General features: G+C 44.7%; 1 protein-coding gene across 7 annotated transcripts in view; it reads left to right on the top strand.

The window, feature by feature from the left end:
• The window catches only part of LOC102546089 (carboxyl-terminal PDZ ligand of neuronal nitric oxide synthase protein), a 279,781-nt gene that overhangs the window by 192,492 nt on the left and 59,793 nt on the right, over nucleotides 1-27,496 (top strand). For 5 of the 7 annotated variants that reach the window (XM_006209047.4, XM_072946224.1, XM_072946223.1 and 2 more), the window contains one exon: nucleotides 8,377-8,450. In XM_006209047.4, the coding sequence (XP_006209109.2) occupies nucleotides 8,377-8,450 (74 nt within the window). Of the gene's footprint in view, nucleotides 1-8,376; nucleotides 8,451-27,496 lie in introns of those variants that run through there. The other 2 variants (XM_006209048.4, XM_072946225.1) reach the window with 2 other exon arrangements.

Genomic DNA, 27,496 nt, shown 5'->3' with positions numbered 1-27,496 from the left:
TCCGGTTCAGGCTGTGGTTGTGATTTGGATAATGCCTTTAATCACAGGGTTCATTTTACACTGCCTCTGACAGATGAATGCACATTAACAGCAATCAGCCTTTTTTGTCATCTATTCCCATGTGACTGTCCTCTGGTATCTGAGTGTGCGCATACCACCTGTGTGTGTGTCTCTGTGTGTCTGTATCTCTATCTGTCTGTCTCTGTTTATAGAACTGAGGAGGGCTGAGTGGAGACGTGCTGCACTTGTCTCTAAGGAAGTGCAACAGTCGGTTGATTCCAATGACAGCCATCCTGATCATGTTAAGAACTAGAGCTCTTGCCAGGTAGCTGTAGGTGTAGAAAGAGTCTTGGCCGATATTCAGCCACAGGCACTGGAACCATGTCATATAGCCTGACTTCTCTACTCATTGGCCAGTGCCTGTGCTGCACTAGTATGTAAAATTGTTGAGTAACCCCTCCTTCTGCAAACAACGTGTTGATTTTCACGGGGTCACTGTGGCATGCTGGGAGGAGCCCTCAGCTGAGATGACAAGACCTGGGTTCTAGTCCTGGCTCTTCTTTTCCTGGCTGCGTAGTTCTAAGCAAGTTCTTTTGCTTCTGTGAGCTCCAGCTATGAAATGAAGAGTTGGATTAGGTGATCACTTTAACCTTGCCAGCTCAAATACTCTGCTCCAGCTCTGGAACCGTGCTTTTCAGTGCTTGCGTGTGTATGTGTAGATCACCTGGGCTTATTCAGGTCTCTGAGAACCTTCTGGGCTACAGAGAGAGCAGACCCCAGAGGCCAAGCAGGTTTCTGCCTCCTGGACCTCCAGGCCAGGGTGGGACCCTCAGAGGTCACACACTTCCCAAAGCAGCCACCAAGGCTCCTCTCTCTCTCCGGCCAGTCCATGACTGGTAAATGGTGGTATGCGTCCTGGCCAGGGGAAGAAGCATGTTTACAGGGACTCCCTGCTCTCCAGGGAACGTTTTAAGGGCGGGGCCATCCTTGTAATAAGCTCAGCCCTTGCTTGGACACCTGGCACCTATAGTGTGTTTTCAACAATTGTGTCTGTTGGCTCGCTGGCTGAATGAACATGATAAGTGAGGAAGGACTAAGTACTTAGCAACTGGATCAAATGAAGTCTCATTTGTTACTTTTGACTATCACATCCTCCCTCTTTCTCCTTCTGTCAATCTTCCCATTTGAAAAAAAACAAGGATGAGAGCCATTCCCAAGCATAGAAAGGCCTCAGTGGAAATTGCTCACTTGGATAATATTATGAGAAGGACTTCTTCAGTGACTCTGACCTTCAGATGCTTTATTCTAGTGCAGGCAGTAGCCAAATATACTGTGATCATCTCTTATTGAGATGTGAGGAAAAAAAACCACATCTTTTTGGTTATATTAACAAGTGCCTAAAATGCTGTCATCTTGAACTGATACCAACAGACAATCTCACATTCCTTATGACTCTTATGTTGTATTTGTGGTATGAACCCCACTGCTAAGATAATTGGCTTTGCTTTGTTGTTTCTCAATCAGTACGTTTTCTTCAACTCCCAGCTAGGTCCAAGCAATTATCTTTTCTGTGTATATGACAATGATCATTTACTGGAATCACACTGTAGCATCATTTGCTAGGGAGTGGACTTCTGAGTAAAGATTAGTCTTGAACTTCATCCCAAGGATTTTTCTACAAAAGGTCCAAAAGGGCCTCTGTTTCACGTTGTCTCTCTTACCCACCAATAACTTTGTTGGGATCCCCTAAGGTTCCATTCTAGAAAGGCTCCACCATTCTCATTAACAGATATGTGTTGTGTGTCTAACATGCTGAAGGAACTGGGCAGGATACATAGGGGTATTAGACATGGACCCTTTCCAGCAACATTAACTATTTTTAATGGCCCTTATGTATAGAGAGGTCTTTCACAGCTCCTATAAAATTACATTATAGTTATTTATCTCTCTCCCCAGTAGGTTGTGACCCTCTAGGGGCAGGGACCATGTCTTCCCTCCAGTTCTATTTCACCTGCTGGGAAAGGTAGAACACCAGCGGGAGCAAGCTGATGAGTGTTATTACGCGCTCAGATGGCAATGAGAACGGCTGAGTATAACAGCTACCACGTATATTGAGTCCCTGCTGTTTGTCAGACCTTGTTTGATGCAGCGTGTACTTATTAGGTCCTCACATCCATCCTGTGAGGTAGGTAACGTCCTTACGCTTGTTTTGCAAAAGAAGACTGAGCAACTTGCTCAAGACTTCAAGTCCCATCAGTGGTGAAGTTGAGGTCTGAACCAGGTCTGCCCTGCTCAGATCCCACGTGCGTTCTTGTCGCTACCGTGCTACTGTGTGTGTACTAATCTCTACAGACTCCTTTAGGGAAAAACTGCTCTATAGGAAATGCCTAATGAATTAATCCAGGGTCTTTAACTTCCAGCCTGTACCCTGTCACTGGGATATCACTTTGCAAGGAAACTAGTTTTCTGCCCAAAGAGTAGTGTTAGTTCCTATGGAAACACACAACTCAGATCTATTTGGGTAAGAAAAGGAGGCACTGAGAATTATAGAACCAGAATTTGGGAGAAAGAGCTTTAGAACTGATGTAGTCTGATCCCCTAACTGATGAGATGTGGTAACAGAGGACTAGAGAGGCCCCGTAATGGTCCTGAGGTCACCCAGGTAATTGCAGAGCCAGGACTAAACTCAGTCCAGTCCGCTTTCTTTCACGTTTTCTGCTCACTTTAAAACAGGCATATTAGGATTTCTGTGCACTGTGTGAGGACTTATTTGCACTTCCATTTTGAAATGTGTTTTCTGTATCTATAGGTTACATCTGAAGGTAGGTGATAGCTGTGTTTTCAGACGAATCCTATTCTGTATGGAGACATGGAGAATTTACCAAGCTGAGTTAATGTGGCTTTTGCAAGGTTGTTTTTTTTTTCCCAATTTTTTAGTATTTTTTTGAGAAATCACCATCGCTTTCAGGAGCCTGAATAATGGTAAAGCTGACAGACTTTGTGATGTGCCTACTGATCATTTCTGGTATGGATAGGAAATAAATGGAGACACAAATTCTTCCTCTACTTTTGGTTCTCAGGGAAGGACTTTAAAGATGCCATATCCATTTCTGGGTTCCTAAAGGAGGCAGGACCTCTGTGATAATTATCCCTGACTCTGTCTTCTGTTCTTCACACTGTTCCAGACAGACCTACTTCCAAACCAGTTCCCACGTAATAGTCCCCGCCAGGAGATTCTGGAATAACAAAATGACTGTAGCTTTCCATGGAGAACTGGATATTTGCAGTCACTAGATCCAGTAAAGAGAAGGGTCGATAATCAAGAATGTGCTTCCCTCTTTGAGTGGTCTCATAAACACATACACTGCAAACCCGTTTCCCTCTCCCTCTGCTGAAAGCGAAAAGCTTCCTGGCGGTGGAGGGTGAACACCACTGATTTCATACACTTGGAGGAGCAAAGAGAACATGAAGACTAGAGGTAGACAAGTTGGATTTTAGTTACCACTGGACTAGATGGCCTTTTGGGAGAGTAAGTGAACTTCCTGAGCCTCAGTGTTTATCTTTGAAGTTGAGATCAATTTTGATAGTGTTAAAGAAGCAATATATGAATGTTCTTAAGTGGAAGAAAGGACTTTCTTTCTATATCAACTGGGAAATTTCCTGTGAGAATAAAAAATGAAGTAGCTAAAAATGGTTTTCCTGTATCTTTCCTTTTTTACTTTCTCACTTTCTGTGTTATTCTAGGTCCTCCAAAAAGCAAATGCCAAGATAGGATTAAATGGCTTTGGGAGAAAGTGGGGAGGTATCTAGGAAAGGCTGGGGTAGCTGTCAGGTTTCAGTGTGGGTCTGACTCCAAGGGAAGGAGCTAGGAAGGAAAGGAGGAAGGGAGGAAGGAAGGAAGGATGGGAGATAGGAAGGTAGGTTGGGTGGAAGTCTCTTAGACTACAGTGTGGTCCGAGGAAGGTTTTCAGGGCCATCAGAGAGTTCTGAAGCCAAACTCATTTGTCAGGGGCTCCCTGTGTCTTCTAGGAATGGGCCTCCTTAGGATCCCTGCACATTGGTCATTGCCTGGGAGCAGCCCCCAGGGAACAGGGCCCCTGCGTGTTTGTAATAATGGATTTCAGAATGCAGCAGCTGGGGCCCTTGGTGAGTTAAACTTCCTATAATTGGAGGTCTGTAGGACACATTCTTGTGACAACATCTTCCTTTCTTGAGAAAATTTTGACTAGCCAATATATGAAGCAGAGCCTGCCTTCAAGTTAAGCTACTCTTTTTAATTACCTTGGAGTAAGGAATTCGTTTTTAAAAGAGAAGAAAAAGAAGAGAGAAGGGGAGACTGCTGGGGGAAGAAGGGCGTAGCGAGACAGGGGTGTTTAACTAATTCTGAAGCCTCTTGAAAGGCTCAACAGTGCCTTGAGTGTCCTTGGCAGGTACGGAGGGGACAAAAAGTCAGAGAAAGGAGTTATGCCCCAACTGTATGTATAATGTATGTATGGCAAAATGCCAGACAGCTGCCCCGAGGGCGTCAGTCCGCTCCACCAGGCACGCCCCCCACTTTCCATTTGTGGAGCTAGTGAGGAGTGGATCTTTGTCTCCCTGGGCCTCACTTTTTGGCCTCGGTGCTGTTCCTGCTTGTGCTCCAGGTGGTACCAGTGAGGCCCTGCCTGAGCCTGGACCTCAGGTTGAAGGAGCCTGAAGACCAGCCTCACTCAGTCCTGCGGTCTCTCTGGGCTGTTTGCAGGAGCTGTGGCTATGATGGGCGCTCAGAAGCACTCAAAGAGGTGCTGACAGCTTTAGAGATACGTTCCCCCTTCTTTCCTCTCTCTTTTCGCCTCCTCCTCCCTTCCACTCCCATTTGGACTTCAAATGTCTTCATTTCCTGGCGTATCTTAGAGACCACAGCTTGTTGAGGACAGTGGGTAGCAAAACTGAAAATTCCTCACGGTAGCTACCAAGACTTTGAGCCCTTACTTGCAAGCATTTAAAAAAAAAAGTCTTCAGATGTAACTGGGGGCTATGTGAGTGTTCTGAAGATGGTTAAACTGAGTTTGGCTATAGTTACATTTGAAAATACTTCTCTATTCTATAGGCAAAGCCAAGTTTGATTTATAATCCCATAAAGGTAGATCATCAGGTTTTCTTTCTGTGTTTCTCTCACTAAAAACATTTTTTTTCCTAAAAATTTTCCCTTAGAAGAACATTTCCATATGGAATAGTGAGGAGGGTGTGGCCGCCTTGTGCTGGTTTCTTTTTTTCTCTGCAACATTTGAAAAATAGACGAGATGTGTGACACAATTTCAGAGCAAAGAGAAGAAGAATCAAATCATTTTTAGGACACGTGGTGCCTCCCTCTGAGTTAAGCTGTTCAGGTGACACTACGTTGACTGAACTGTGCCAGAGTACCTGTCCTGGTCAAAAAAAAATCAAGAGAACTGTGTTCTGGTCCTAATGAGGGGACACCTTGCTCAAGAAGCTGTATGGCTCAGGGTCTTATTTGAAAGATGGTGCGGTAGGAAGGATACTGACTGTGTGGGTAGGAGGAATGGAGAGTCTTTAGTTCTCAAGTTGTTGGCGCATCACCCGGGGGTTGAGGAGATTGGGTAAAAATGCTGCAACCATGTTTGTCTTAGATTCTTACATAACTGCAGTATTACTGGGTCCGCTCTACCCACCACACCTTTTGAGTTATTTTGATAACTTCCTTATCTCTTCATAGACTGAAAAGACTCATACAAGGATTACTGCAACACCTTTAAAGGAAGATATAATGGGATTTTATGGATTTTTATTTAAAAAGATTTTAATGAGATTTTCAGAAAAGGGAAAATTAGTAAGTAGGTGACAAGTTGATGTTTTTTTTGGTTTGGTTTTTGTTTTGTTTGTTTGTTTTTGTCGGGACATTCTATAAGGATGCTGATGCCTCTTTTAAAAGTAAAGTATTTTCTGCTTGCTGTGGACCCTTCTGATGGTCCTCATTAAATTAACACAAGGTTCCCTGGGAGCCTAGTCTCTCCATTCTCCTGTTGAGGCCTTGCAGAGAAGGAAAGTATTTATTCTGCATTATGTTGCTTCATTATACTTTCCTTTTGATGAATGTATTAGTCGCTTTCTTTAGACTTGCAAGGAAGAGTCTCACCTTTGACAACAGAGGCTTGTTCCAGGCTCGAGGGGATCTGGGCCAGAACCTGATGCTTCCTCTTCCTCTGCAGCACAGGCCGATGGAGTGGAGAAACACACGGCTGGGCACCAGAACCACCCGTGGTTATTAGGGGCTCAGCCTGGGCTCCATCTAGGACCTGATAGTCTTCAAAGACAGGATTTGGTTGGGGGGAACTGGTCTTTTCTTCGTGGAGCTGGCAGGTCTGGGCCAGCCCCTCTGTGACACTTGATCTTCGTCACGTGCAGTCAGGCGCTGAGCCTGAGCCCAGTGGTCGTGGCTGGGTTAGCAACGACAGTTCATCAGGTGCACACAGCGTAAGCCAAATCGCCCACCTTCAGAAGGAACCCTCCTTGGGGCTGCTTTCCTCAGAGAGGGGCAGTGGGTGTGGCGGCTTCTTGGTGTTTTATGGCCTTTTTGGTGCATTGAGTTATTTACTCTACTATTAACTTTGAAAATTACAGCAGGGCAGCAGGAACTCTTATGAGCAGATTTTCCTGTTAGTAAGAACATGAGGAAACTGAGGCTGGATTCCCTCAGGAGCAGAGCAGCCTCTGCTGTGTTTAATTCACAGTGGCCATTTTTTGAGTAACACCAGGGGCGGGCGCTCGCCAGGGACAGTGGTTAACAGGATCACCATCAGCTGATTGTCTTAGAGAGTCAGGAAGCCCTCCCTGGGTCAGGCTGAGACTCCAGAGGAGTATGCCGTGCGTCTCTTGGAGATTTCAATTAACCTCATCTTTGGTGTGAAAGAGTGGCTCTCAACCCTAGGATCATATCATAGTCACCTGAAATGTTGGTTAAAGCTATGGATTACTGGGCCTCAGTGAGCTGAGATCCGTTATATGAGTGACTCCGAAGAGATGGAACCCTGGCATTTGGAGATTTTAGAAAACACAACCAGACTTTTAGTTTTGAGAGAGGTGCATTTCCCCCTGTTTCTCCTGCTAAAGTACAACCAGTAACTCTGGACACTGTCTATAAAACAAGCATAAAATTCTGAAAGGTGGAGAGAAGGCAGGTTGGCCGGGAATGGAAGGAATCACACGGTTATGAGTTCCTTAAGGTTAGTTTTCACCTCATATGTCCCAGACTCGGAGCTGAAGAAGCCTGCCACCCTGATGTGGCACTGGGAACACGGAACCCCAGAGAAAGCCTGCTCTCTTCTCTAGCGAAAGGAGGAGGAAGGAGGTAGCATAGCAGAAGACTTGCAGACAGCAACCACCCGCTTCCAGCCAGACAACACAGGGAGACTGGCCCCCACCACCCAGGCCAGCAAAGGCCAAGTGGGGAGCCCAGACCCCCACCCTCCCCTTGCCAGGCTGTGATGAGGGGCATGTGGTGATACCACCAAGGGCGGTATCAGAGAAGGCTGACGAGAGTGCTGGGACTTTCAGCCCTGCCAGCTAGTAATGAGCCTCCTGTGCCCCATTCTCCTTCATGGGGAGATGAGTGTGTTCCTCCTCAGTTGTCCTGCATAGCACTGCCCCTGTGACGGAGGCCAGCGGAGATGGATCAGGAGTCTCTGTCCCTGCACCCGCAGGTGGGACCTGAGGGCATGTGGTAGCTGCTCCCCAGCCATGCTGGGCTGTTGCTGACTTCATCAGGCACCTGGGGTCTGCAGTACTTGACTCCTCTCCCCTCCCCCATCCCCATTCCGGTCCTCATCCCCAGCTACTTAGGGGTCCATCTCCTTTATGTCCGCAGTAAGTCAGATTCACAGCCAGTGGATATACATATACTCTTATGAGTAACTGCACATGTACTCGTTAGCTTGCCAGGCTTGTGTTCAGCGTTTCCCCCGCTTTAAGGGAGGAAGGTGGGGTCTCTCTTTCATTTGCATTTGGCGACACCATTCAGTCTCTGTGGCCACTTCTCCCTTTTGTTCTCCCCTCTTCAGCTCCTCTGGAGTGATGTATGACCTTTTTTTTTTTCCTGATAATTTCTCCATGAAATTATGATTTTAACTGTGGTCCCCTGAGACCTCTTGGCTCCTGCCCTACCCGCTGCGCCCTTGAGAGACACTCTCCTAAAGTGCTTGAAGGAAACTGATCAGACTAGATGCTTGACATTTTCCACTTGTCCTTTGGAGCAGTCTGCCCCAGGCCCCTTAGAGGGAACAAGGCCAGAAGCAAATGCATGTGTTTGCGTAAGCATTAATAGCTCAGTGTGTGCCCTGGTTCTGTAGCTGAGGACAAGCCTAACTTATTCATTTACAGCTTCTTTTATTGCAGAAAAAGGAGTGGACGTGGGATGAGAGCAAGATGCTGGTGATGCAGGACCCTATCTACAGGTAAGAGCCCAGTCCCCAGGATCCACTTGTCATCTCCTAGAGCCATCTTTCGGGCTGGTGGGTCCAGACAGATTAAATTTATACTGCTTTTCCCTCCGGAGAGACCTGTTTCTGTAGATGTAAGTACAATAAACAAATCTACCTTATCTTTAAGATTGAGGGGAAAATTCTTCTTATGCTCAACTGCACTAAGAAACTATGAAGGATGTCTGCTTGGTGTTAAATCCAAGTCTTTTAGTTGTAATTTGAAACCTTTTCATTTTGTGCTAGTTTTATTTTAAATTTCATAATTGCATATATGTTGCTCAAAATGAGGGAACTGGGTTTTTGCATTACCCTGTGCTTATAATTTCCCACAGTTGTTATCTGTTCCACTTTTCTTCCCCTTCAGAGATTGGTGCATAGATAAGGGGGTTATGATCATTTGAGAAAGCAGACAGTCACAAATAGAATCCCTAGAAACGGCTTTCACATCACAGTGAGACAGGTGTGACTCCGGCGGAGACTAGATGACTGCCATCCACGTGTGCTCTCTGGGCAGAGGAGGACCTGATAGCCACACATATGAAAGCTGGGGCCCTCCTGGGACCGATGGCAGGACCTTTGATTCATCAGTGTCATTCTTCTCTGCTGGATCTCTGCTGACCAAGCCCTGCCCCATCTCTTCTTCCTTCCTGTTTTCTTCACTGGGGGAATGGGTTTTAGCTATTCTTTTGGGATTTGGGGGACCTAGATTTATGTTTTGATTTTGTCGCCCCTGAAATAACTTGCCTTGGTTGAAAAAGTGAATAAAGGTTGGAACTCAACCTGAGAAGTTGACATCAGGTGGTCCTGCTTCCTAAGTCAAAGAGTAGATGCCTATGAAATGGAATTTCTGTTCATTCAAACAAATATATATATATTTAAAACACTCATCCCAGGTACCGTGCTAGGGAATTTAGTAGATGACTTAAATGAGTAAGTCACGGTCTCATGTTCTCATGGAATTTTTGTCTAGAAGGAAAATGGAGTCCTGAACAAATCATTGTGGTCCAAGACAGTGTGTCTGACAAAATGGATTTCTTCCGCTGTGTTCCTTTTGTACTTTTAAGTGTTTGTTGAAATAATAGTTACAGTGTATTACTGCTACTTAAAAATGTCTGTCTTTTGCCACTGGACTATGAGGCTCTTGACAGTGGAGAATTCTGTTCAACTCACTTTTATATTTCTAGCATGAAGCCTTTGGCCTCGATGAGGCATTTAATAAGTGTATGATGGGTGGTTGGATAAATGTACTGAACTAATACCGGAAAATTAGTATGTGTTATAGTGGTTCATAGGCAGGAATAATCACTTTCCACCTGAGTGATAAGGAAAGGCTTCAAGAAACAAGTTGCATCAGAACTGGGCTTGAAGGATGTGAATGGACAAACCTTTACCATTTGCACTTTGTAAAAGGAAGAGTTTCTTGTTTTGTTGTTTTTGTTTTTATTCAGTGGCATCCTGTACATACAAAGGTGACCTCTGTGTGGATGCTGGTCATGAACTTCAATCTTGCTTTTTCTTGGCTGAAAGAAAGGACTTTCAAAACAAAGTTTTAACGTATCCCAAATAAGCCATTTTGTTCATTTTTTATAACAGATTTATTGAGGTGTAGTTGACATACCAAAATTGAGCATATTTAAAATGAGTAACTGGGTAGGTTTGGACATGTGTACACTCCTAAAACCATCACTCAGTCAAGACAATGAGCATATGTTGCCCACAAAGGTTTCCTTGTATCTTGTTGTAATCTTTCCCTCTCATCCCTCCCTGCTCCATCTCCCTCCCTCCCACCCTCCACATCCCCAGGCAACTACTGATCTCACTTCTGTTATAATAGATGAGTTTGTGTTTTCTTGAATTTTGTATAAATAGAATCATACAGTATACAGTATTCATACATACAGTATACCCTTGGTTTTTTGTTTGTTTTTGTCTTTGTTTTTTGGAGGGGGGCCTGGCTTCTTTCATTTAGCAGAAGTATTTCAAGATTCATTCCTTGGAGGGGAGGGTATAGCTCAAATGGTAGAGTGCATGCTTAGCACACACAAGGTCCTGGGTTCAATCCCTAGTACCTCCTCCAAAAATAAATAAATAAACCTAACTACTTCCCCCCCCAAAATAAAATAAAATGTATTTCTATTAAAAAAAATTCATTCCTTGCCATTCCATGTGTCAGTAGCTTATCCCTTTTGTTACTAATTTGTGTGCATTGTGTGAGTATACCACAGTTTGCTTAGCCATTCACATGCTGATGAACATTTTGGTGGTTTCCAGTTTTTGGCTATTACAATGAAGGCTTCTGTGACTGTTTGTATTACAAGTCTTTGTATGGACAGGTGCTTTTATTTTTCTTGGGTAAACACCCAGGAGTAGAATGACTGATTATATATGGTAGGTGTGTGTGGAACTTTTTATGAAACTGTCAGACTTTTCCAGAGTGGTTGTAGAGTCCCAGTTCCTTCGTGTCTTTGCCAACATCTGGTATCATCAGTCTTGTTATTTTTGGCCCTGCAAATAGGCGTGAATTCATGTCTCGTTGTGGTTTTAATTTGCATTTTCCTAGTGAGTGATGATGGTGAGCATCTTTTCATCGTATGTGCCTCTATTCAAATCTATTCAAATCTTTTAGCCCATTTTTAACTGGGGTGTTTTCTTCTTATTGAATTTTGAGGGTTGCTGATAAATTTTATATACATGTCCTTTATCAGGTATATGATTTGCAAGTATGTTCTTCCAGTATGACTTGCTTTCTCTCTTGATAGTGTCTTTTGAAGAGCAGGAGTTTTCATGTGGATGAAATTCAAATTTATGGCTTGTGCTTTTGGTGTCATGTTCAAGAAATCTTTGCCTAATTCAGGGTCACAAAGAGTTTCTTCTGTGTTGTCTTCTGGAAGCATTATAGTTTCAGGCTTTACATTTAGATAAATGATCTATTTTCATTCAGTTTTTATATGGGTGAGGAATATATCAAAATTCTTTTTTTGTTGTTTTTATTTTGTTTTGGTTTGGTTTTTGGTTTTTGTACTTTGCTTTTGTTTCTTTTTTTTGTTTTCTTTTTTTTGTTTTTTTGCACAAATGGATTTCCAGTTGTTCCTGCCTCATTTGTTAAAAAACTGTTCTTTCTCCACTGAAGTACCTTTGTTGAAAATCAGTTACCATATCTGTGTGGTTTATTTCAGAACTCTTTATTCTGTTCCATTCAGCTAATTGTCTATCCTGACACCAGTACCACAGCATCTTGATTACTGTAGCTTAATAACAATTATTGAAATCATGTAGTCTTAGTCTCCAACTTTGTTCTTTTTCAAAGATTTCTTCCCATTAATATTAGTGTGGTATATCTTTTTTCATTCATTTTTAAGAAGAAGTATGTTTTTTGGGGGGTGGGTGGGATAGAAAACGTCAAATAAATCTTAAAATGAATTTTCCTTTGGCCACCCTCCGCCCCCGCTTCAAAAAAAAATCCACACAGCGAAGTTTCTTGTTGTAGATGTCTTGTGGATATCTTCCTGATCTATCAAAATTTAGCAGCCTGTGTTTATGAACCAAGGAATGAAGTTTAGCTAGTTCTTTTCCAGTCTCCAAGACAGTTTTTTCCCTCATATATTAAATCGTGGTGTTTTGGTCTCTGTATGTATGGATTTGCATATCTATGTGCTTCAGGTAGATGAAAGAGGACTTCTTTCTAAACCGTATGTGTCCCATTTTATCATCGGTAAGAACGTTTGTCGTCATGATAATATGGTAATATTTACAGATGGGCTTTTTGGGGTACAGTATATTTCTGCCAGTAAGGAACCACTCTGCTTTGGCTCAGTCATGCTGCTGAAGAAGACGCAATTGCTTGTTACTTTGACGAAACGCTGGATTACTGCAGCGTTCACTTTAGGAAAACTCCTTTATGGAAAAATACATTCTTCTTGTTGAAAAGAAATACCTTTAACATAGCAGTAATGATATTTTTGTTTTTTATTAAGTAAATTTTAAACTTAAATCTTTTGCATCCCTCACACAGAGTAACAGAGTCATTTTTTTTCACTTGTGATGAAATATATATAAAATGTAAAACTTGCTGTAGTATATCCATTTTTAAGTATACAAATGAGTGGCCTTAATTACATTCATGATGTTGTGCAACCAAAACATTTTCATCACTCTAGACTTTGTACCCGTTACGTAAGAACTCCTTGTTCGTCCTCCTTGAACCCCAGGTAACCTCTAAAATCATGGAACTTTCAGCGGTTAAAGGACTGTGGTGAACATGTGGTCCATTTTCCCCTCCATTACAAGGTGCCTCTGTTTCCTTAAAGTGATTTGCTGTTATGGGGTTCTTTTGCTAAGTGAAGGCAAATTTCTTCATGAAATTTTTTTCCATTTATCCTAGCTCTACTCTCTGGAGCCACAAATATATAGATCTTATTTTTCTAAAGTTCCTGAAGCCATTCTTGTTTTTTTTTCTAGACTTCCAAATATCAAAATGCCATATTTTGTAACTGACTATACTTGAATTTAAAAAATAACGTATTTCCTCTTAAAATATTTTAGAATTTAATGCAATATTCCAGATGCTGTCTTACTAGTGTAAATTATAGAGACACAATTTTGCCCTCATGATGTGGAGTTTTGCATTTTTTTTTAAGAATTAGATCACATTAAATTTTATTTGTTAAACTGTATTAGATCTGTTCCTGGGTCATGGTGGATTTATCAGCCAGAATCCATAGGATATTCGTAGTAATAGTTTTCAATCCGTCTTTTTTACTCATTCCTTATTCCTGCAGTTTTATCTTTTATTTTTTTTTAGCCTAAATGCAGAACTTTACATATACCCTTGTTAAATTAGATATATTTCATTTGAACCCATTATTCAGGGTTTTTGGATTCTTGTGAATTAGGGAAGCAGGCAACTGTGAATGTTATGGCATAAGGACTTTGTTATAGGTTTTAGACCTACACAATTGCAGTAGGAGCTGGGAAGTAAACAGTCCAAAAAAGACCAAAGAGAGGTCATGAGCCAGCCCTGGTGTGGGTTAGAAGTCAGAGCGTGCAGGATGCCAGGTGCGTTCATGTGCTAGAGTGGACTGGCAAAGGGACAGGCGCAGACGTCTGTTGAAGGCTGTCACCCTCTAACCAGTGATGACCTTTAGAGCATCGTTGTTACTTCATTTCTGCCTCCCAAATCCCCCACGCATTTCTCTTGTGAACAGTCCTAAACTGCAGCTGTGCAGGGAAGGGAATGCCAAGACACACAGTTCTAGCTTAGCTGAGTTGACCCCGTGTAAACCATCAGAGCAGGTCCTAGTAACAGGTTAACTGTCCCTCTTAGTTTTCTGTTAAGTGAAACTTTAGTAAGAAAATTTTCATCTAAGTCACTGATAAAGGCTATTGAATAAAATGGAGAAGCTAGAAAATGCAGACTTCATGTTTGTATTTTTCCTTTACTTGTTTTAGATTTCATTTCCTCAGTTAATATGCTTATTTTGCCGTTGCTGACTTAAAAGGCATGCTTATTTTTTTTTTAAGTTAAAAAATAGCACTGGAGTAGTTGTATGGTTATAAAAGTCATTGTGCTTTTGAATTTCAGTTTTACTGCATTGCTGTCCTCTACCTTTGTCATACTGGCACTGGAAGAATTAGCATATTTGACTTAAAAAAAATCCCTTGACTTATGTTCCTCAATGCTAGGGATCAGACTGAAAAATAAAATATGTATTTTTTCCCTTAAAAACCAGAGGAAGTAAATTAATCAACTGGAAATCTTCTGGAGCCAGACTGGAAGTAGTTCTCCAGTTTTGAGTATAAATGATCAAACCAGGTAAAGCCCCCTAGGGTTTCCAGTCAGTCCCCAGAAATGACATTAATTAACATCCAGGCAGTTGGTGAGATGATTAGAAATCAGAGGAAGTGCATTCCAGTTTTGGCCCTCCAGTTGAGCCAGGCTTTGATTTTGAACAAGTTAGAGATAAATTATTCAGGGCTAGCTGGGGAAGGGAGGAAAGGATACATGGAGAACTGATGTGCACTGCTGTTCGTTGTGCTCGGCACTGAGGAGAACAGTGATTTATCAGTCTGGGTCCAACTGGGAGACAGAACTTACACAATGATTTAAATAGGAGAAGAATTGTGAAGAATTACTAATCCGTAACAAAACAGTATCTTCAAGATGTAAAGAGCAGTCTTAAGAGTCCTCTAGAGCTGAAGGAGAGTACACAGAGAAGTACAAACTTGGAGGGGGAGCCCCCTCCCAGGCGGGGGTCCAGATTTCACCGTGGAGCATGTGTTGCAGCATCTGGCTTACAGAGCAGCTCACTGGGTTGTTTAGGCCCCAGCTGGTCCCTCGTTGCTGGGAAAATAGGAAGCAACCCTCAAGGGCCAGGTGCAGGAGAAGGACATCTGGTGGGTAGGTGCACGGAGGGAGGAGGGGTGTCACTGTGGATAGGAGGCCTGAAACGCTCAGGGTCTTTGCAGGCAGGGCTGTGGGTAGGTGACCACCCAGCCATGCTGGGAATGTGAGGTCACTGGACCACTATGTTCTGGGCATGTGACTGGGACAGACTACCATCAAGTGTCCTGCTGTTAGACTGCAGCAGCTGAAACCAGCAAGAGAAGCCCTTTCCTCCTGCCGTGTCCTTCCACTATACAGGGAAGTTGGAATAGCCTGCTCACAGTAAAGGAGTGAATACTTAAAGGAATTCTGTCCATTATCACAGAGCACGCACTGAAAGGGCAAGAAACTGGTAACTGGTGCAAGTGATGAGCAAGACAGTCCCTACCTACCTGTAATCCACAGTCAGATGAAATTTGACATGTGCTACCTCAATCCTAACAACCCTGAGTGGCAGAATCTGTCATTCTCATTCTTCACATGAAGAAATCGAGCTTCAGAGACATTAGGTAACATTTCCATGATCACATAACTACTAAGTGCTGGAGGATAGCCTGGCTCCTGAGCTTCTGTCCTTTCAAGTTTCACTGCTTCACTCAGTGTCATCCGTCTCTCAAAACAAGCCCCCTCATTTATTTGCCTTCATATTTAGTATTTATCATTTCAACTGATAATACAATTCAGGACATAAAAAAACTAGATTTGAAGGTGAATGAAATGCTGTCTGTCTTGGGGATTGATAAACCTATGCTGTGATGCTTGAGGATTTCTTGGGAAATCAGGCACCTCCCTGTAGCACATTTAACTTTGTTAACAATCGAGAGTTTAAGTGATCAAGCCAGACAAAATTAAGGAAAGATGAGTACCCTCAGATTCAGGAACACATCAAATTACAAGCAAGGTAAATAAAAAGAAATTGATTCTTAAACTCTAGACTCAGAGTAATGAAACTACAGAATGAAAGACAGAGATTTTAAAACAACCCGGAGGGGAAAAATATATTGCCTACAAAGGAACACAAGTAGGTTGAGAGCAAAAATGGAAGACGAAAGATAGTGAATTATCTTTAAGAATATGGTAAGTCAAGTTAAGTGAGATAGAAAGTACTCTTTAATACGTTCTTATTATGGAAATAAGGTAGAAAAAAAAATCCTAGGCAGCGCTTCTGAAGGCTTCAAAATAAACGAAAAGGGCTTCTGGTCCTGAAGGGAGAATGAGGAGTTCAGATCAAGAAGAGCAAAGGCAGAAGAAAGGCTGGTGTTTATGAGATGGAGTGTGTACTGAGTCCTACAGGAGCAGTTTCAATAGAGAGGTGGGGGCAGAGTCTGCCAGGGATGGAAAGGAGAACCATGGTATAATGAGTTGGAACTTAGCAGTGGGGTCAAACAAATACTATGTTTTTAAAAGAAAAGATAGTAATAACTTTATAAAGGATGAAGACAGAAGATTTCTTAAAATGTGTATAATTTTTAAAGCATTATTTAAAAATGGAATTAGTTATTATCCTAATTTAGAATATAGAGGTAGGATCACATTCTTAGGAGAGAAGATAGACTATATTGTCATTGGTTACTCCGTTGTTCTGTGGAGCCAAAAAGTGCTCTCAGAATCCTTAAAGATGACTCCAAAACCCATGTTGTTTATCCAAAATCAGAGAGAGGCAGTTCTACTTGATGAGCTCCCTTCTTTCAAACTTCCATGTGCCCAGGTCCCCAGCTCAAACCCTGACGTGTGTTCCCTTCACTCCATTGTCACCGGATTACGGATGTGGGGTGGGGCCAAGATATGAAGGGTCCTGAAAGATCAGGGAAGATGAGCAGACCTGGAGCTGAAGCCAGTTGTTTGCTTTTGATACATTCATATCTCATTTGTCCTTTCCCTGATTTGTAAGGGACAGGGTGACTGTCTGCATCTTCCTGTGTTATTTTTCTGAGAATGAGTGTCTTCTCCTCCATCCTCCCATTGTGTGAGGTTCTTGAAGGGGCCTCTGCTAAACTGGGAAAACTGATAACCAAAGATGTGGAAGCAGCCCAGCCTGTAGACCGCTCCCTAACTTCTCATCATTTACGGGCCAGCCCATCTGAAGGGTATGAGTGTCCATCCCTCTAGCTGTGAGTGATGTTTCACATCGACTTGATGTCTTTATTCCCTCCAGCTCTGGGATCTTTCATAGACCGTATCTTTTCATACATATGAATGAGTAGGAGTTACTCACCCAATTTTATGCATGGAAAAGCTTATGAACTAAGAAGGGGAAGGAAAATCATTCGTGCTGTCTGGCTTCTTGGTTCCCCAGGGCTGCCCTACAATTTGTTATTTGCCCCTGCTAAAAATTCCTTTTTCTCAGATGCCAAGACCTTTCACCCTCTTCTGCCTGTCAACTCTGTCAGTACAAACACACTCTCCTTAGGTGACCCCATCTTCTCTGAGGTTCCTCAGATCTCCTCCTCCCCTTAGACGTTTGTGTCATTGCCCACTGACACTCTGTCCCCTGCCTCTTTGCATTTCAGACCCGTCTCCACTTGTTCCTCCAGCACCGTGAGCATTCGCTACCCTTTCCCCAGCTACCGTGTCTCTCACTTTCCGTGGACCCCCTCTTGCTCCCTAGCAGTATGTCCAGCTCTCTCCCGTCCTGGAATACCTCCTTCAGCACTGCTGACCCCGTTCTGTCAGCAGGCGGCTTCCTCCCAAGGCCTTGAGTGTGTTTTCACCAGTGCCTACCATCCTGCAGTTCCTTGTATGCTGACACTGGTACCCACCACTTGGCCAGCCTGCTCCCTCGTGCCCGTCGTGTGTGTCCCCACGTCTCCCGACACACCAGCAGTTCCAGGACCTCCCGCAGTGCCACCCTTCCTCCTCCTCCTCTTGTTTCTCCTCTTATTTCATTTTTTTCTGCCTCCTCGTCTTTTGTTTGTTTTCAACCCTACATAATTATATACATGTTTATCTTTCACCATTCTTCATCTTTATTTAAAAGCAAGTTCTGCTCTTTAATCTTTATAGGCTGACAGGGTTCCTGGTATTTAGAAAGTCTCAGTAAATGCCTAGGATGGACTGTGAGGCTCCAACAAGGGACTGCTGACCCCTAATTCATTCGAGGGCTCGTGACTCTGTGTCCCGTGCTCATGTTAGCACACACATTTCTTCTCTCTCCTTCCTCCTCCTCTTCTTTCATCCTTTCTGCTCAAAAGTCATTGTATGCTGTGTAGAAAGCACCAGGAATGCAAAGACAGATAAGGCAGAGCTCATCTCAAGGTCCTCACGGTGACTCCTCCTTCCCATGACAGTTCTTCAGGTAAGTGCCCAGGGGAGCATGGCTGAGGTGTAAGCTTTAAAATGACCAAATAATACATACCACTTGTTGTTAAAAGATAAAGTAGTGACAAGGTTTTATAAAGGAGAAAGTCAAGAGCTCTTCCTTCCACATCTGTTGCTTCTAGTACCACTGCATGTGCAAATGTACACTCAGGTGTGTTTCACGGTCCGCTGTTACTCTGTTGACAGTTCTCCTGTGAGCCTGTTTTTCTCTCAGGAACGTGTCAAGGACTTCCTTCCACATCCGTATTTAGAGCCTTCCTATGAGAGCTTTGACTCTGAGAGTTCCAGAGCAAAAGTGATGTTTTAGGGAAACCTGTGGCGTGGAATGCCATGCGCCCCAAATGTGAGGAGACTCAAGTCAGGGTGGGGAGCAAGGGAGAGATTGCCCAGCAATCTGAGGATAATGGCAGAGTGTCTGTACAAAAGGGTGACAGCAGTAGAAAGTGTAGAGAGGGGTCAGTCTGCAAGCTGTTGTGAGCTCGGACCATCCAGGCTAGTGACAGTCTGAACACAGAGGGAATGAGGGAGAATCCTCTTATGTGAGGAAGTGGGGAGAAAAAAACACCAGTGACTTCACCGTGAGTCTTTGTAGTTTTACCTCGGCCCTTTCTTTTTCTCTTTCTTTTTTTTCAGATGTACACTTTGATGAATTTTTGATAGAGGTATACACCAATGAAACCACTACCAAAATCAAGATAGCTAACATTCCCATCACCCTCAAGAGGTGCAGTTTTCAAATTCCCAATTTATCCTTCCCACCCCCTTTACCCGTGGTAACCGTTAAGTTTGTTCTCTTTACCTCTGCCCTTTCTGAGGGCTTCCTGCCTCTGGTGGATCTCACTTGGTAATTAAATTCAATCACGATAGTTCTAAGCATGAGCTCCATGAGGCCACACCCATTTTGTGCATTACTGTATCCCTACTGCCTGGAGTGGTCTGTAGAGCATAGTAGGTGCTCAGTAAACACTGCATGACAAACCAAGGGCAGGCTTGTCACTGAAACATTCACTTCAAAAAGGCCGTTAAACCTACTTGTCTTCTTGGTGGCCTTATTCTCTGCCTCTCTTGGTGGCCAAAAGCACAGCCCAAATGAGGTAGGAAACCAGCCAGAGGGTGAATAGATGTGCACAGCAGAAAACTGAAGATGGCCACAGGCACCATCCAAGTCAAACCCCTGGACCAGTCTCTCCGTGCCAGGCCTTCAAGGGCACCTTTTACACAAATAACGATGGAAAATCCAATTAGGCCAAATTTAGAAAACGATGTAATTAAATACTGTCTACCTGGGAGGGAACTACCCTGTGGAGGAGAGACCAGGGGAAGAGGGAAACCAGGCCTGGTCCCAGTTCTATTACTGAACGACTGCCTGGTTTCAAATTTCATTACTCTTTTCTTCCTGCTCTCCTTTCTGAGCACGTAAAGGGAATTCACTTAGAATTTGTGCAAAGCATTGAAGAGTCTCGCATGGAAAAGTGTGTGCAAAGTAAAACCAGCCCTTCTCCCCATGACACCTCTCCTTGTTACCAAGTAGATACTCGCCTGAGTATCCACTGGATGGTCTTGACCTTTTACAGGGTGGGATACAGGTATCTTTATGAATCTGATGAAAACAGGATTCTCTCCCCAGAACAGTTAACTCTCATACATACTTGCAAAATTCTGATTTTTTTTTGGATAATTCATAGGCTGCCTAGTCCTGAGGTTTATCAGTTCCAAAGTAAGACCCCTGGTGCCAGTAAGTATTGTAAGCCTCTTCGAATATTTCACATGTCAAGCTAGAAAGGTTTATCGTTGGCAGCCCTACTATAGGAGGAGAAACAAACAAGCCAGTCTCACTTTCTTCGTAACTTAATGCTTCAATGATCAATGGATTTTACTTTAGCATCTCGTGTCATTAGAGGAGTCTTACTCAAAACAAACCGATCTTTGTGTTGGTGGGTTTCAAATTAGGTAGGGGGAGAGGATTTATGTAGAAGACCTTATGATTACCCTGAGTGTCCTGGGGTCACAGGGGTATGGGAAAGCTGGCATAGGGTCTGTTTCACACCAGTAAGTAAGGATTATTGTGTGACAACCTCAACACCAGAGGTCAGTAAAGAAAGATGGTCCTTGTTCCGCAGCCCATCTCCGGCTAGCCCTTGCCATTAATAGGTGGTCCCCAGGACTGTTGGCAAGACAGTATCATAGCTCATCCCACAGTGACAGCCGGACTCTGTGTTGCAGGACCCTGTCCTCCAGCCTGGCTGGGAAGCCCTCTGTGGGCTCCTCTTTGTGTCTTGGCACAGTTCAGAGGAAGGGTGGGGATGTCCCTCCTCTAAGAGTATGGCGGTTGTGAGCCCGGTCTTCCTTTCTCCTTCCTAGCACAGACCTCAGACTGTGGAGGTGAGGGTGACTGGGAGGTCCAGAGGGTAATGTGTGGAATTCAGCCAATGTGGAATGGGAAAAGCGAAACTGTCCGCGGGTCCCCACACCCTTTGTCAGGAGACCCAGGGAAGCAGCCATTGAGGAGTTAGGGCTTTTCCCAGTTGCTGGCAGCAGTCATGATCGAACCATGACTGAGTCCTCTGTGTTCGGTTGTATTTGACATTTCTGCCTGTCAGATCCTTACTCATCTTTCAAGGTTTCTTTTAAATACATGTCCACCAGGAATTCTTTCCTGATTTCATACCCACCCCCACAGTGGGGATCTAATTTCTGTTTCTGCTCTGGACCCCGAGGCTTTATAGCCCGTAAGTTCATCCTTGTATTGTAGTTATTTGTTTATCTGTCTTATGTTTTTAGTAGGAGCTGCATCTTATTCATTTTTATGTCTCCTTGACTACTGCCTTGTACATAATTGTGCTCCAGTCATATTTTTGTTAAATCGAATTGACTTCTTCTTAAATCTTTGCAAAACTCCCAGGAAGTGGGTATACTCATTCTAGAGACCTCTATCCACGATTGGGAACCAGACAACCTAAGCACATTTGTTGAACCCTGGATGTGACCCATGTTTGAAGGTATTTGGGGAAGGTGACCAAAAACTTAGCATTAAAGCTTCAGAACATATACTCTGTTAGAAGATAACAAACAGCACACAAACGACTATTAAAAAGGCAGCATTGCCTTTGAGAACACTGAAAAACACAAAGCCGAGCGACCTTGTTCAGCTTTGCTCCAGGAGAGGGCCCAACATCTCTTCATGCTGCAGGACTAAGCACAAAGCAGGGCTGCCTTTGAAAATAGGCTCCTTCCTCAAGTTGGCCAAGATGCCACCAGCCCTGTCCTCTCTCACTGCTGTGCAGTTAGCTCTTTGCTTCAGGGGTTGATGGCCTTTTCTTGATTATCTTGGCCTTGGACTGTATCTCTTGTCCAGTTGCTCTCATAACTATCGGAGGGCAGATGGGAGAAATGAAACCATAATAAACCGTAAGTGTGTTCATCTTCGTTTTTAGTGATGGTCCCAATAAAAGGATGTTTGGAGGGGAAGAGCCTCAGAAGGACCACCCCTGATGGCTGAGATCTGCACATGAGCTTGTTGTCTCTCATTGTCTCCCATTAGCACACAGTCAGTCTTGGAAGATGATACTGACTGCCAGAGGTGGTGGGGTACTGCTGGTGCATTGCCTTCGAAAGTTGGAGCGGCCATCTGGGCAGTGGGCTAGTGGTCGGATCTGCCTATCCCTACTCCCAAACACTATTAAAAAAGAAGAAAAAAAATATGAATGTGTGCGTGCACATGCACACATAATACATACATGTGCACACATTTATTTTTATGTATGTGTGCAAATATGTGTGTTCAGGAGTGTTTTTTAATCAGAAGAGCTAAATCTAAATCCCTCCCAACTGCCTTTGTTCACTGATGGAAAGGACACAGCCCTAAGGAAACAATGAAGCCTGGCAGATGCCTTAGCTGACAAAGAGGAATTTGACAAGCTAAATGCAAGAGAAACTGCAAGCGCTCATAAACCAGGTCCCAAGAGAACCTTTAGTGTCCCTGGCAGGCCTCCCTTCCCAACTCCCACATATTTACATGAGCCCTGTCTTTCAGGCCTTCAGAGCCAGGATGGATCCATATGTATCTCCTCTCTAATGAGATTGCAGCAGAATGTTTCTGATTGCACATACTTACATTTTGAGCCATGGTAGTCACCCTCACCTGGGGGAGAGGGAGGTACGGAATGCACAGTAAAATGCAGATCTGGAGCAGGTGAAACAGCCTCTGCTTTTAATCAGGACACTTTCCTGAAAGATTAGACTGACCTCACCCCTCAACCAGTCTCGTTCCTCCGACTTGCACGTCAACACAGCCTCAACACCATGCTAGAGAAAGGCTTAGCTGATTGAGGAAGGCCACCAAAATGCTGTCTAAGAAGGGGAGAGGGAGCCGAGCCAGGGGTCGACGGCCCCCTGTGCGGCAGGTTCACAGTCGGTGCCCCCTGCCCAGAGGAAGCACTGCGGCCTCTTTTCTGGGGTGAACTTCTCTGGTTGGACCCTGTCTCCTCTCCGTCTGTTTCTTGAGCCATCATTTTCTCTGCATTTCCCCTGGATCTTGAGGCTATTTCTGTCTTGCTCCTTTTTTAGCCTATAAGTAGGCTCAGGTTTTGCCATCGTGAAAAGAAAAGATACTCCTGCGGCCGACCACGCTAGCCTGCTCTTTCCCCGCCAGGCTCCTTGGAACCGCGTTTGCTGTGTGTATTCCCGAAGCCTCCACTCGTTTTCCAGCTCGTGACAGTTGGGCTTCCTGTGCCCTCTACAGGGACCGTCCTTGCGGAGGTCACCAGGGATGTCTTAGCTGCTGAGTCTCTGGCTCACTTTCTGGCCCCATCCCATTCGGTTTCTCTGAGGCACTTCATGCTCTGGCCCTTTCCCTCCTCCTGGAGACTCTTTCCTCACTCAGCTTCCATGGTGGGTTTCCCTTATTCCTCCTCTGCTCTCCTGGTTTTTCCTGCTCTATTTTTGTGCCAGCTCCCCTGTCCTGTCCTCCGTTTAAATGGATCCTGTTAGTGGGATTCTCTCCATGAGCCCTGCTCTTGTTCTACTTGCTTCCCAGTGGATCTCATGTTTCCCATGACTTCAGCCACCCTCCCAAGTCCCGATGAGCCTGTGTCTTGCCTCTCTCCTGGGTCCCTTGTTTCCAGTCATCTCATAGGCAAGTCCCTCTGAGTGCTTTGGTGGCTCCTCATCATTGACCTGTTCATAACCACAGACCTCTTCTTCCTTCCCTGTCCCTTCAACTTTTTCCTGCTTCTGTGTCCCTTGACCCAGTTAATGTTTAACCCACTCGCCAGGTCATTCCAAGCGACACAACTCAGACTCTTCTTCTTCCCCCTCCTTATTCTCACATCTGGAAGAATGACTCTTGAATCCATGTCCCATCCATGATCACAGCCTCTGCCTTAGTGAGGCCTTCAGCTTTTCTTGCCTGGACTCCGGTTGACCAGCCTGGCTGTGCAGTCTGGGCACTGCTTAACCCAGGGCGTGTCAGTCACCCTGCCCTGTGCTTGGTCCCTGACTTACCCTAACTCTAACCCTCATGACAACTCCCCTGTTTGTGGATGACAAAACCAGAACTTGAGGCTCAAAAGACTCACCTGGAGTCTCACAACTGTAAGCAGCAGGGCAGGGATTGAGTCTCGCCCTTCTGCCTGGCAAGCCCTGGGTCCAGATTCTTTCTTCCCTCAGGTGTTCCATACTGCAGTAGCCTGTTTATTGGCCTCCCTGCTTCTGCTCATGTCCTCCTCCAGTCTCCCCTTCACAGAACCGTGACTACCAACTGTGTCGTTCCCTTGCTCAGGCCCCCATCAGTGCCCTGAGCCCTCCAGGCAAACTCTAAGCAGGCCCTGACCTCCCTGTGTTCCCAGCTCCTGCCAGCGCCTCGGCACGTGCTGTGTTCCCGGTGCCCAAGCAAGCTGCGCTGTTTCGCAACTCCGTGCCTTTCTGTGCGCACTTCCCCTTGTAAGGAGTTTTCTCCTCTCCTGTCTCTGTGATGGACAGCTTTCCTTTGTTCCTTCCTCTGGATCTGCTCTCCCCAGTGCTAGGTGCCCGGGGAGGCTGGCCTGTGTGTACCGCATCAGCGGGCTGCTTTGCTGGGGCACACGGTTCTGTTTCCGGGTTCTGGTAACCTCTCACAGCCCTGCCCCCACAGGCCTTGGGGTGCTGAGGGCTCCCCGGGGTACTGTGTTTCCCTGCACTCTGCCTTCACCTTTGTAAATAGTCCCTTATTAAACTCTCCCTGAGATGACTCAAATTATCTGTTTCTTGCCAGGACTTGGACTGATCTGTTCCCCAAGCCCCAATTCTTGCCACCTCCCACGTGTTCTTCAAGAAGTCACTCAGGCAGCAGCTCCCCCGACACCGCCGTACACTTTTGCTGGCTCGCAGGCATGTGGCTGCATCCCCTCCACGACCTGTCTATAGCACTCTGTCCCACCGTCCTGCACGTGTCTCCTCCATCAGCACTCTGAGCTCTTCAAGGGCGAGCTCTGAAACTGCTCCTCTCTGTGTCCCGAGAGAGTATGATATGGGGCAGGGGAGGAGGAGGGTACAGAGCAAGATGTGCATTTCTTAGAATAAAGGTTATTCTTTATTCGGGCCAGCCACCCCGAAGGCACTGTAATCCCTCAACAACTGCTCTTGGAAGGTGGGGAGACAGAGAGGATAAGAGAGCTTCCAGTATAAGGAAAAACAAACAAAAAACTCTGGCCACCTGAGGCCTCCCAACCCACCCCTTTCCCAAACTTGTAAAGTGAAAACAGAAGACCAGTGAAAAGTGATTAGAAATTAAAAGAAGATCAAATATGAATCAGTTCGTTTTAAAAATTTTGCTCTAAGGTATGTTAGTCATCTAGAAGTAAAGATCCATTGTCCCTTATGGTTAAAAAAAAAAAAAGACACTAGACTGTGATGGAAAGGGACATGTCCTAGGAGAAACCAGAATGGTTCAGCCATTACTCCTGGGTGTGTGTGTGTGTGTGTGTGTGTGTGTGAGAGAGAGAGAGAATTAGGGGAGTTGACCTCTAGGGTTGTTGACCTGCCCTGCGCTCCCCGGCTTGTTCTCTTATCCTCAGGTTCTGCTTCAGGTGAGCTGTGATTCAGACCTCCTCTGATGCAGCACCGGGCATCATCAGGCAAGCAGGTCAGAGCAGTCAGAAAGAAAAATGTTAGGGAAGACAAGTATCTGGACGTTGCCAGCCAGGCATACCTCGAGCCCTGGGGAGGCGGGGAGTGCCCTCTCTTCATTTCCTGTCCCAGCACATGAGGTTCCCCATGTGCTGAGCAAGTGGCCTGAGGGTGAGGGATTAGAGCTGAGTACAGAGTGTGTTATGGAATGAGTCCTGGGAAGCTTGAATGGGTCCTTTAAAGGCTGCCCTTGGAAAGGCTAAGCTGTCCTTAGACCTGTATAGTATTCCTGGGTTGGTTTATCTGAAGACACTTGGAAGGAAGGCGGCCGTCAGGGAGAGCAAAGCAATTAAGCACCACTCACTCAGGTGTCCAGCGAAGATCTTACCCACAAGAGAATGAAGGTTTTGACTATAAAGGATCTCTAAAGGCACCCAGGCCTTGGAAAATTATCTGGAATAAGAACATTCAGGGGTTCCTAGGTGGCATAAATGTGCCATAGCACCAACTTCTAGCTGGATATAGAGATAACAGTTGTAGTAATGACAATCTAATAGTCAAACAGTATTTGACAGTCATTAGTCAGCTAAGCAGATAATGTGGATGTTAACTTGGTTAAGGTGGCCAGGGTTCAAATTCTGTCTCCGAGACTGTAGCGGGTCAGACTGTGTTCTTCAGAAAGGTATGTTGAAGTCCTAACTCGTGATACCTGTGAACGTGACTTTATTTGGCAGTAGGGACTTAGCTGATGTAATCGAGTTCAGACGAGGTCATAGTGCATTAGAGTGAGCCCTAGGTGTAATAACTGGTGTTCTTATAAGAAGAGAGAAATTTGGAGATGGACGCATAGAGGGGAGATGCAGGGCGGAAGGCCATGTGACGATGGGGAGGCAGCATGCTGGAGTGATGCAACGCAAAGCTAAAGAATGCCAAGAATTGCCGCCACCACCTGACGCTAGGAGAGAGGCATGGAGTGGAGTCGCTCTCAGAGACTCTAGGAGAAACTAACCTTGTGAACATCTTGCTTTCTGTCCTCTGGCCTCCTGAGCTGTGAGAGATTAAATTTAACCCATCCAGTTTGTGGTAATTTGTTACAGAAGCCCTAGGAAACGAATACAGATGCCCAATAGCTAAGTGACCTTGAGAAAGGTGACTAAGCCCTCTGTTTCCTGATTGATAACATGGGTACAGTGACAGTACCTACCTCATAAGGTGGTGAAGATTAAGCAAGTTTTTACCTATAAAGTGATGAGAGCCGTGCCTGGCACATGAGAGCCATACCCTAGATTCGCAAATATTCTTGATTGATCACCGCAAGTTTTTTTGAGCACCTACTGTGTGCCAGGCACTATGTATAAATCATGTCATTTGATTCCCGTAACAATCCTGTGAGCCTCTTCTTGTGCCATTTTGCAGTTAAGAAAACTAAAACTCAGAGCTTTGAGAGAGTCGAAGAGCTGCAACCTTGGCTGAGGCTTTGCGGCTCTGCTGTCAGTGCTGTTACTCCACAGGATCATAGGGACGTCACGGGGTACGGGGAGTGGGTAAGAGAGGGTGTGAATTTTGATTACAGTGTATTTTACTTTGGGAAGATTTATGACTAAACCTTCTCTCCATGTACCACTTAAAGAAGGGAAGCATTCTCTGTCTTGAAAGCAAGAGGACAGATTGTTCATGGGGCTTTCTAAGCAAGACTCCCCTCGCACACACCAGTCAAAGCAGCGCCCCTTCTGTCTGCAGTGTGTGGTGTATTCTCTCCACTCTCCATTTCTGTAAGGAAAGCTGTGTCTCTGAGCAAGAGTCTCCAGGAAACCTGAGGATGCTCAGAAGTGTAGGAAGGATGGCTGACCTCAGAAAACTTGAGCATGCCAAGTGTGTGAGCCCAGATAACACAGAAGCAGAGAAGGAAGAATTGGCAGTTTGTATAAATGGGTTTGGTTCTTGAAAGCCAACAGCAGGTGACAGTTATTTTGGAGAAATTACCAGTACTGCAGAGAAACTGAAGCCTTGAAATACACGGAAGGATTGTTGTGGTTTTGCAAGGGACACTGGCCTGTTGTTTGCCTGCCTGTCAAGTAGTGAACAAGAGGAAATTAACTTAGCACAACCCTTGACATTTAGAAAGTGCTGTCTGGCGGTTTGTGGTTGATTCAAGTAAACCAGGGGAGATTTAGGGGGATGTAAGAACGAACTTTTTAACAGCTGTGAAATTAAA

The sequence above is a fragment of the Vicugna pacos genome, chromosome 21 (assembly GCF_048564905.1).
Source record: "Vicugna pacos chromosome 21, VicPac4, whole genome shotgun sequence".
NCBI lineage: Eukaryota > Metazoa > Chordata > Mammalia > Artiodactyla > Camelidae > Vicugna > Vicugna pacos.
The sequence above is the reverse complement of the archived record's forward strand: the minus strand, read 5'-3'. Positions and strand labels throughout refer to the sequence as shown.